Source organism: Pithys albifrons, chromosome 22, assembly GCF_047495875.1.
Source record: "Pithys albifrons albifrons isolate INPA30051 chromosome 22, PitAlb_v1, whole genome shotgun sequence".
Lineage (NCBI taxonomy): Eukaryota > Metazoa > Chordata > Aves > Passeriformes > Thamnophilidae > Pithys > Pithys albifrons.
Genome location: NC_092479.1, coordinates 7,256,884 through 7,267,988, shown reverse-complemented (window position 1 = coordinate 7,267,988; position 11,105 = coordinate 7,256,884). Strand labels below are relative to the sequence as shown.

The window sequence follows — 11,105 nt, the reverse complement described above, 5'->3', positions numbered from 1 at the left end:
GTGTCAGATGAGGGAGCTACGTGCGAGGCAGAGCAGCGGGTGGGATGGCACAGGTCCCACCTCCAGCCCTCTCTGGAGGAGGCAGAGCAGGCTCACAGCAGGGAGGATGCACCCAAAGGTCGCTGCCATCTATTGTGGTGGCTGCTGCTGTTGCAAAAAAGATGGTGAGGTCCTGGCTGCTCCCTCTGGGGTGAGATACAGGCACAGTGACCTCACTGTGGAGGGAGAGGAGAGAGCTTAAACCAAGCATTAAAATTGCAGGCAAGCCCAGGCTGGTTTCCTTGAGGGGCACTGCTGCTTGACTGAGCACAGCACACGCTCCTCTGCTGATCTGATACCAACAAGATCTTTCAATAATTCCTTTCACTTCTGCACTCAGCTGAAAACATCCATCTCCTGAAATATTTATCTCACCCACTTCTTCCTGTACAGATCAAAAGGAGTGTGAAATGCACCTGCAACCTGCTGGATCACCTGGCACCTCTGGTAAGTTTTAGCAGACACAGGTGCCAGATCATATTGACATCTCCCAGTCCAAGCTGTGAAGGATCAGACACCAATTATCACAGGCAGGCAAAGGGTGACAGACACCTCATGTTACCTGCAGCTCACCAGGACTGCTCAACTCTCCTGGGAAGAAACATCACGAGTTCCTGAGCACTAGGAGAGAGGCACTGGGAGAGTGGGATAAATTCATATCCTTTGCAGTGGGAAAACATGCAGTTGGGGCTGGTAAGCTTTTCCCTGTTTGAGCAGGTCAAGGACAGCCAGGAGTTACTTTTCCCACCTCAGGGACCATGTTTGGCTGTGCATGGTTCATCTCTGCACTGGGGCACTGGGAACAGGAGGTTCCCAAAGCCAGGGCATCACTTAGTAAAGATCCAGCTGACACAGGAAGAGGCAGACTCCATCCCAGCACAGAGCTCTATCCCATTCAGACCCCTCCTGGTGCAGCTCATGGCATCAAAAATATCTTCAACATTATGGTTTCTGGCCAGAAACCCTCCCAGTTCCAGTGAGATCTTCAAGCCAACTTTGCAATCACTGAGACAGACACAAACCACTTAGTGGCTCAGTATTAAATTCAGTGATTTCTAACACAACCCTTTATTATCTGCCAGTTTTGCACCTGGCAGTACTGTAGAAGGCCAGGAGGGAAATGAGCTGCACCTGCACCTGCACAGTGAAGGGAAAACATTCTTTCCTCCAGATCTCTGTGACAAGGCTCGAAAACACAAAATCTGAGAAATTCAAGCAGCAAGAAGTGACTGCTCAGGATTTAGCTCTGTCCTTACCCTGGGGACTTCACTCTGTGTGAGATATGTCAGGAAGAGACAGAGCCCCTGAGACCTGTCAGGGTCCTGAGCTGGCAGTGCCAGAGATCCCTTCCCTTCGCCAAACCTGCCTGCTGCCCTCCTCTGGCCTTTTCTGCAGTGCTCAGCTCCCTGTGAGAGTCTCCCAGGAAAGCCCAGCACAATGGAATTGCCTGGTTCCTCCAGCTGTTCCCACCTGCCACGCTCAGGCTGCTGTTCCCACCTGCCATGGAGAACAGGGGGAGAGCTTAATGGATTATGGCTGGATAAACAGTAAACCTGAGCATATGGAATGTTTCAGCCTCCCCTGTGCTCCTGCTTGGTACAGGGAGCAGGTCTGCTGGGAATTTCTGAGGAGGCAGGGCCAGGTGTTCCTGGATGCAGCCCAGACTGGAGAGGGGGATCAGAGAGCACGGAGGTGATGAGGGTCGATGGACCGAATGCAGGAGCTGCTGCTGGGCACTGACTTGTGCTCACTGATCTGTTCAGAGGGCCCTGAGGAGATGTCTGAAGAGAAGCTGAGAGCTTCTGAGGCAGGAGGGCTCTCTGGATGAGGCTGTCAGTGACATGTGACAGCCAAGATGTGCCTCAGAGGGGCAGGCATGGGGACTGAGCCAAAGAAGAGGAGACACAGCCCATCTCCCTGCATGCTCTGTCCTACAGGGCTCCAAAAACCAGCCCATCAACTCCTACAGTTTTGTATCAACAGACACATAATGGATTGATTTCTCAATCTTTAAAACTCAGTACCCATCCAACAGTTTCCCACACCAACAATGTAGACAGAGGAATGTACACAAAGGTAGTAAATGAGATAGAACTTTATTAGAAGCTTCCAGCATTATTTTATCTGTTCTTCTCCTCCACAAAACTCCTCTTACTGGATATACAGCTGCTATAGTCCATATAGAGCCTGTATATCTCTCTCACTACTTACAGTTACATATCTCACTGTACAATTGCACAATGTGCTCTCTTATCAGCAATAATACATGGTCAGTCCATCCCTGCACACATTAAAATTGCATGGCACTCTGCATTACAAGGAAAGAGCTAAACCTCTCCTCTCTGGTTTCATGAGACAAACATCACCACACCATTCCTATAACGCTCACAGGCAGATCCACACTGGTATGCTGGGCTGATTTCCCTTAGTACCTTTGTGGATCTGGCCCCTGAGTGCTTACCCTCATATTTGTGCTGTTACCAGAGTTGAGAGAGAAGAAAAACCCTCATGAATAATGCCCTTGAGTGATGAGGAAGGCACTGGAGACAGGAGAACCTGAACTGCTTCCTTTACTTTTTTCACCCCACTTTTCCTTGTGCCCTCCCCAGCCCCACAGGTTACACACTCAGCCATGGCACCCCCTCACCCCACATCTCCCTCAGCCCCTTTACCCCTCTAGGATGGGAGGCAGAAGAGGGAACAAGTCATATATCCAGAACCTTTGTTTGGTGATCAGCATGGCCAAACATGCACATACTTCTTCCTCCTCTCCAACATGCTCCTGTCCTTGTCAGGGCTCTTTCCTGAGACTTCTCTGAGCTCAGCCACTTTCTCTGCTGCCCTTTCCATCCTGTGCATCTCCTGTAGGACCCTTCCTGGCTGCCCCTTCCCCTGGCTACGGTTGCATGACCCTCATCCATTCTCTGCCTATGGGATTGGGATGTGTCCTTGCAGCAGGTGCTCCTGACCCACAGGGACAGGCACCACATCTGTGGCTCTGGCTCAGCAGAGCTGTGGTGGCCACATGCAACAGAAACCTTATCTCAGCCTCCTGCACTGCTGCATTGAACTGTGACTTCTTGGAGTGAAATCCAAAAGGATGAGTCCTCCTGCAGTGAGCCAAACCAGTCACAGGAGACCTGGGCTTTGCCAAGTGAGCAGCTCCCTCCACCCCCCTTTAGCTGCTGCCCAGCCAGCACATGCTTAGCAAAGCCCCATGTTTTTACAGACAGCTCTTCCCAAAGCTGTCTCCACTCTTCCTTCACAGATATCCCAGTTCCTTCATATGAATGAAGCACTTTCCTGGCTTTTTTTTGCTCTCACCTCCCTCCACCACGTCAGTGCCTTCCTCTGCCACCAGGTGACTTCAGCAGGGAGGAGGAAAAAGCAGTGCCCTGGAACAGACACTGACTACTCCTAAGGAGTGTCCTAGGAGTGTGCAAGGAAAGACCAGAGCCAGCCCATGCTCTTCTCCAGTACAGGTACCAATGCCTACCGTATCAGAAATTCCTGTCACTGGAAGGATCCTGCTTCCTGTGACGTCCTGTCCCGTGTAGGGATGGGTCCAGAGAAGTCTTGGTGCTGGAATCCAGGCTTCTCACACTGTCCAAGAACAAAGTCACCAGTCTCTGCCTCCACTGTGCCCACCTGTCCTCAGGAAGCACCTTTGGTGTGAGCTGAGTCTAAGTCCGGGGCTGTCCTTCTCTGACCTGCCTCCGGAAGTAGCGGATGGCAGAAAGTGTGCCAAAACTTGCCAGGAACACTGGAAAAGAGCCCAACACATTTCCACAGTGAGTCAGGGTGCTTCTTCCAAACCTAAAGGTCCTTTTCCAGACTTGTAGATCACAAGCTGCTTGGCTCACCCTTCTCAGTGGGACACAGAGGGGTCACTCCCCTTCCTTTCCCAGTCCCCTCCACCAGGAATATGCCAAGAAAAATATGATTTTGTGGATTATCTGTGGATTTCCTGATCTCAGCCAAAAGCAGAAAATACCCAAAACACTGAACCAAAAAATGTAGAGATACAACAAATAACTAATGGGGATTACACACATAATCAAGCTCTTCTCTGTATGTCTAGCCAATATTTCTAGCTTGGCTTATAGGAGAGGTTAAATTCCCAAGCCAAACTGTGAATCCAAGCCATGTCTTTGGAGTTCTCAGTTCAAATTCAGATTTTGATTTATGTGTTAGAAGGACATAAACAGGGAAATTCAACTTGAACTTAAAAATGCCTAAAGAGAATGGCTAATCCAGGATGTGGAGCTGCCTCCCATCTCCCCTCCTCACCAGAGTTATGTGATCCCAAGGGCACAAGGACCCATATCCCGCTTTTCTCACCTCCCTGAGGCCACGTCCACCATCCAATACTCAGAAGACAAGGAGGAGCAGGCCAAAAGCTCCTTGTGATGATGGCACTGAGCAACCTTAGGTAATGAGCTATTCTCAGCCCAGGGTGTCAGCTTCCTGTGTGACCTTAGTGGGGAACATTCCTCCCCCTGGACAAGCAGCAGGAAGCCTTGTTCCCAGCATCCCACTCCATGGAAGGGGCTCTCAGCTGCTGCATCCAGGGTAGGAATGAGGAATGCTGCTCTCACTGTCTCATTCCCTGCTTGTCCAGTGTGCTCAGCAAATTAGTGATTCTCGAGCTTCCTCTCTTCCCACCAGCTATCCAAATGGTGTGGCTGGAGAGGAGAGGACCCAACAGAGCTCCATTTACTTGCAGAACTCAGAGTACCAGGATAATACTTCAGCTAAGCTGTATTTAGAAAGAAGATTATATCTTCATAGCACATTAGAAAAAGACATGCATTTGTTCTAACTGAGATGAGGGGACCTAAACCTGCACACTCAAGTTCCTGATCCAGCTGCTAATCCGCATGGATCCTAAGGAAGCTTCTCTTTTCCTGACAAACTGGTCCTGGTCCCTGTCCAGCAGCAGGGCCAAGGCAGGGGACAGACTCTTCCTACAGCTCAGCTCCTGTCAGCAGCCACTTTGTGTGGGGAAAGGACAATGTAAACGAGGAGGAATCAGGACTGCCACTCTGTGAGAGAGGGAAGGTATTAAAAGGCCCCTTCTGAAAAGCAGGAAAATGGCTGCATTTCCCCCCAGGCAGCAGTGGGTATATTACTATCCTTGCCTCGCTCCCTGCCATGTTCCAGGAAGTCATTCCCACCCTCTCCCACCAGGCTGGGCACTGCACGTACTGGTCTTCCAGGCATCCGGAGCCTGCAGGTCAGATGTCTTCACTGCCCAGGACGCAAAGGCACAGAAGACGAGGCACATGTCTTTGTTGGTCAGCACTCGTGGATCCTCTGCTGTCCCTGCCAGAAGAGGAGCACGAGGTTTGGGGGTTTATGCCACCTCCTCTGCCACTGCTCTGGTCCCTCTGGGACATGAGCCCCTTGTGCTCTCAATCAGTCACAACTTTGCCACACGTTTTCCCTCCCAGAAGACATTTTTGCACCATTTGTCAAGCCAAAGTGTCTGTTTAGGACTCAGTTATGATTTCTAAGGTGAGTGGTGCATTTTTATCCCCTCTCAGTTTTATTCTTTGTTAATAGCCTGAGGCAAGTGTTTGTTAATGCCACCCAAGGACCTCTGCCTGCTTCACCTCCCTGTGTATCTTCCCAGCACAGTGTGGTGGCTGGAAGTGGGTCTGGGGAGTAAATTTAGGAGAAAGTGATTCCTGGGGCCACTGGCAGGTCCCTCTTTGCAAGGTCCCCTTCCAGCTGGACAGTGTCCCAAGGCACACACTGCTCTAGGACAACAACTATTCCCCTGAGCAGCATCTCACTGATCCCACCCCACTCCCACCTCCTGCTAAGTCCAGGGATGGAGACATCCCTCAGTGCTCTGAATTTCCTTCCCCTGCTGAAGTTCCAGCCTGGAAGAACTTGCAGATGTGCTGTAAGAGTGGGTTATTTTTACTCCCATGTTTGTTTGATCAGGCTTTTAATTAAAACTGACTTACTAATTATCTGACCATGGCAGAGGGGCTTTTCTCTGTGCAAACCAACTGGAAGCTCTATTTTGAGGTGCCCTTTGGGATGACTCAGTCATTGTTTGGGTTTAATATTAACTATGAGGCACTGTGGCTCTAAGCATCACATAAGCTTTAAGATAAATACACTGACTGTCCCTGTGGGTCAGACTTCTCTCCCTTTATTCCTGTTTCTCTTACCTGCCTCCAGGAACAGCCAATGTTCAGGTGACCTCTGAGGTCTCTGGAGGGTGTTTTTCAATCTAGAGTGTGTTTTAGAGTCCCAGATTCCCTGTCCATGGCTGCAGCAGTGCTGGGAGTCAGCCTGCAGGACCTGGCCAGCAGCACTCCCTTGGCACAGGGACAGTGGGAGCATCCCAAGGGAGAGCCTGTGTGACACATTGTGGGACACATCCCTACAGGGGATAATTTCCTTTACCTCTCAGTGCAAGAGCCATGTCCTCACCCTCTGGCCACACCTGGCCTCTTCCCAGGGGAGCCAGCGGGACAAGGGCAAGCTTCTCTCCGGATCCTCTCCTCACCAGAGCCTGGGAGGGTGGGCCTTGGCCTCTGACGAGGTGTATTCGCCTTTGCAGGAGGGACTTCAAAGCCCCCACAGCTTTCTTCACCTCAGAGGCTGGAGTGATTGAGAAAATCCCTCTCCAGCCCATCCTGTTCGTAGGTCTCTCTGGAAAGATGTGTTCATACACCTCAGGGACTGAGATAATCACAGTGTCCTTGACTGGTGCTGAGCTGGGATCCTCATTTTGCAGCTCAGTGTGGTCCAAGCTGCTGAACTTCTTTCTTTTCCTATCTTTACTCTTGACTTTTTTCCTGTTTCCTTCTGGTTCATTGAAAAAGTACTCATACAGTTCAGGCCAGGATATTTCCCTTTGCAAGGGGGATCTCCGTCCCTCCACTGAGGGCGATCTCCGTCCCTCCATTTCTTCTTCTTCCTCTTGGGAATCACAGAACAAGTAGTCATATATCTCAGGCCAAGTCACATCCAGGGTGTTTGGCCTTGCAGAAGCCCCATCTGCAAAGGATGGGGGGCTCAGCTTCCTGGGCATCTCAGGGGTAGGCTCCCAAGGGATCTCAGCTGCAGGAACCCTGGGGTTCCCACCTGCAGGTTTCCTAGGGATCTCAATTGCAGGCTCCAAAGGAATCTCTATTGCAGGAACCATGGGGATCCCAGGCTTCCTAGGGATCACAGGGGCAAGCTCCAAAGGAATCTCTATGGCAGGAACCAGGGGGATCCCAGCTGAAGGCTTCCTGAGGATCTCGGTTGCAGGCTCCCAAGGGATTTCAATTGCAGGAACCATGGGCATCTCTGAGGGCTTTCTTGGGATCTCAGCTGCAGGATTCCTGGAGATCTCAGCTGCAGGCTTCCTGGGAATCTCAGCTGTGGGAATCCCAGGGATCTCAGCTGCAGGAACCCCAGGGATCTCAACTGCAGGAACTCCAGGGTTCTCAGCTGCAGAATCTCCACAAGCTCCCTCAGCAGCATCTCCTCCAAAAGCTGCCACACTCTTGGACTGGAGAGGCTTCCCTGGCATCTCCTGGCATGCCTCTCCTGAGGTAGCCATGGCTCCATTTTCAGGGATCACTGGTGCGCCGTCACGTACGCCCAAGCCACCAGCCTGCCCTGCCTTTGAGTGCTTGGTGGCCTTTGTCTTGCCTGGGGACTGTGCCCCTGACTCCTTCCCCTTCTGCTTCAGGGGAGCAACCCCGGCTGGATCAGCCTCCCCCATGCCAGGACCAGGCACTGGCCGCTTGTTCTCCACTGCCTCCTCACTGCCCAGCCTCACCAGAGCTGCCTTGGCTGCCTTCTCCTTCCCTTTGCTCTTCCGAGAGGACATTGGTGAGCTCGGCGGTGCCTTCCCGGGTGCCACAGCCCCCTGTGCCGCAGCCCCCGCGGGCTCCCTGTCCCCGTCGGCAGCGCTGGCCCCGCGTTGCTTGCGGCTCTTCTTCTGCTGTGCCGGCACCTTGGGCCTCACAACAGTTGGGGATGAAGCCGGGGAGCCCAGCTCGGTGCCCGCTCTCTCCCCGCTCACCTCCTCCTGTGCAGTCCCCAGGGATGGGCTTGGGGGGTCACACGGGGGTCCCCGCAGCCTGGGCTCCAAGTGGGAAGCACTGGGATGCCTTTTCCTGGCCGAGCCCTCTGGAGAAGCAGGTGGTGCTGCTGAACTGCCCCGCACCGCAGCCTCCAGTGGTGCCACCACCGTGCTGCCATGAGGTTGTCCCCCTCCTGTGTCCCCTCCCTGCTCAGGGGCACCTGGAGTGCTGGGTGGCTCCATGGCCTGTCTGCCTCTGGCTGCTCCTTTCTCCAATGCTGATGCCGGTGCTGCTGCTTCACCCGCTGTGTCCTGCCCTGGGTTGCCCTGGGCTGTGCCACCAGCTGGGCTGGCAGGGGGACGGGGGGGCGGCCTCCTCTGTGCGCTGGGCATGGCAGGGAGGGACAGACAGCCAAGCTTGTCACTCTCACACAGGAACCTTCCGACCGAGCCCAGCTCTGCTTCGTCCTCGCTGCCCGAGAGGAGCTCCGGCAGGGAGAGGTGCCCACCAGCGTGCCAGCGAAGGGGGGTGTCTCTAGGAAGCCCACGTGGGGCAGAGCTCCCTGTGCCAGGCTCTGGCTCACTGCCCACCCTGGCTGGGACCAGCCCGTCGGTGCTGGCGTGGCTGTCCCCTTGCTCAATGTCACTGAGGCACTGCTCCTCAGCCGTGGCCAGGGAGGCCGGCGCTAGGTTGCACTCCTCTGAAGCCAAGAAGAACTCAGCCCATTCCCTGTCGTTCAGCTGGATGCTGTACTCGAAGTTATCCATGCCTGCAGCAGGACAGGAAAGGGAAGGGGGATGAAGGGATCAGGGCATGATGAGGTGGCACCAGTGTCAGCAGACATAGGCAAGGCGTGTGCCCCTAATCCTTTCCCCACAGGTTCCTTCCAAGCAATCTGCATTTACTCATCCACAGTCATCCTCACTCATTTCCAGCTGGAAATTCCAGCTCCTGGTAGACTCAGCAGGATGGCTGTGCTGGACCATAACCCAGCCAGCAGTGAGAGAGACCACTACTGTCCCCCTCCGGTCCCTTCTGCCTCTGCTCCGAGAACAGCTGCACAGATGATTTGGAATTCTCTCCACAGCTGCACAGAAGGTTTGGGATTCTCTCCACAGCAGCACATCAGTATCACACCTCACACACTCCTTTTCTACTCCTTTTGCCCACAACCCATTTTAAAAGCTGTGGGGTTTTCAGTTCTTGAGCATTCCTGCTGCTGCAGCATCATGCATGAGAGGAGCAGGAAGCACACTCCAAACAGGACATTCCAGCAAGCCATGGCAGCCCCTTCCATAGCTGTGGCTCTGGGGAGGGAGGTGCAACAGAGCCCAAAACAGTGGGGATCCAGCAGCACGAGAAGCAGAGAGATCACAAAGCTGAATCCTACCTGTACCCCAACCTAAGCTGGGGATGGAGCCATTCAAAGAGCCACGCAGGCAAATCCTCCCAGCACAACATGATGCCGTCCCCTTGACGGGGGCAGAGAGCTCGGCTCCAGCACAGACCCATTCAGGGGCTAAAAATAGACCCCCCCTCCCTCCCCAGTGTGTCACTTGAGATCGGAGTGTGATGAGTTCAAAGAGGGCAGGCCCATATATAGAAGCTGGTGGGGGAGATCTCAAGGTGCCAACCAATGTGAGTCTGTCCCACAGCCACATTTGGGGTCTCTGTGACCACTCCTGATGCCCACTGCTTCCTTCTGCCCTCAACCTGGGATTGCTCTATGGGATGGCCAACAGAGAAGGGGCAAAGGCCACGGAGTCCAGATCTTTTAGGACATCATGGAGTGGGACACCTGGATGGCAATGACTATTCTTTTTCCCACACACCCACCTCTTGCCTCAGTCATCATCTAGGGCGACAAAAACACGCCTCAGGGCATGGTTCACATATTGAGAGCACTCCTAGAGCACTTATCACCAGCCTACTGCAGATTTACATCAAAAGATCACAGCCAGCTCATGGTCTTGTGATAAACCTTGCACAGTGCATGGCAGGCGTCCCACACTACCCAGGGACACCTGGTCCACGTGCTGGAGGGAGCCTTGGGCTGCAGGCTCTTGGTGAGCCTGGTATGAGGGAGTTACTGGCCAAGGGTGGCCTGGTAGGTCAGCAATCAGAGCCAGAAATAGCCCTCGGCTCCCACGAGCCCCGGAGCTGCCTCCCACCACATGCCCTCCCTGTCCCAGGGGCCAGAAATAGCTGCCCTGAAGTAGCTGCTGCAGGACAGTGCTGTGAGTGTGAGCCCCAGGCCAGCTCCATGACTTGGTGCCTCAAGGGGTGCCAGCACTGCCAGGAGGCTCTGGTCACTTCTTCTGTCACCAGGATGCTGCAGCCCCCCAACTGGAGATGGCCAGTGGTGTAGGTGCTGTGGGAGCTGAGAGGGACCCACATCCTTCTCATCCACTTTGGGAGTCCTATAGGTGTTACAGGAGCCAAGAGGGACCCGCACTCTCTGCATCCACCTTGGTGGTCCTATAGAGGCTATGGGAGCCAAGAAAGACCCATGTGCTCTGTATCCACCTTGGGGGTCCTGTGGATGCTGTGGGTGCTGAGAGGGACCCACACTCTGCATCCACCTTGGGGGTCCTGTGGATGCTGTGGGTGCTGAGAGGGACCCACATGCTCTGCAACCACCTCAGGGGTCTTGCAGATGCTGTGGGTGCTGAGGGACCCACATGCTCTGCAACCATCTTGGGGGTCCTGTGGATGTTGTGGGTGCTGAGAGGGACCCACATGCTCTGCAACCACCTCAGGGGTCTTGCAGATGCTGTGGGTGCTGAGAGGGACCCATATGCTCTGCATCCACCACGGGGGCCCTCAGCAGGGCTGGGGTGCTGGCCATGCCCACTGCACATTCCAGGGAGCCAGGGGCCAACACCTGGCTCCAGCCCCGGGCGCTGGAGGGCCGCTGGTTCTGCTGCCCTGTCCTGCCAGCCCTGCCAGCCCCAGCCATCCCGCGGGATGGAAGCTCCCCATCGTGGCTGCCGCCTCACACTGCACAGCCTGGGAGCGAGCCAGGAG

At 54.1% G+C, this 11,105-nt stretch overlaps 1 protein-coding gene across 1 annotated transcript; it reads right to left on the bottom strand.

The window, feature by feature from the left end:
• Nucleotides 1-3,722: 3,722 nt before the first annotated feature.
• PERM1 (PPARGC1 and ESRR induced regulator, muscle 1) lies at nucleotides 3,723-8,845 on the bottom strand. Its single transcript, XM_071575937.1, has 4 exons — nucleotides 7,517-8,845; nucleotides 6,463-7,117; nucleotides 5,248-5,364; nucleotides 3,723-3,802 (listed from the first exon to the last, which is right to left on the bottom strand). The coding sequence occupies exons 1-4, from the start codon at nucleotides 8,843-8,845 to the stop codon at nucleotides 3,723-3,725; spliced, it is 2,181 nt and encodes a 726-aa protein (XP_071432038.1).
• Nucleotides 8,846-11,105: the final 2,260 nt, after the last annotated feature.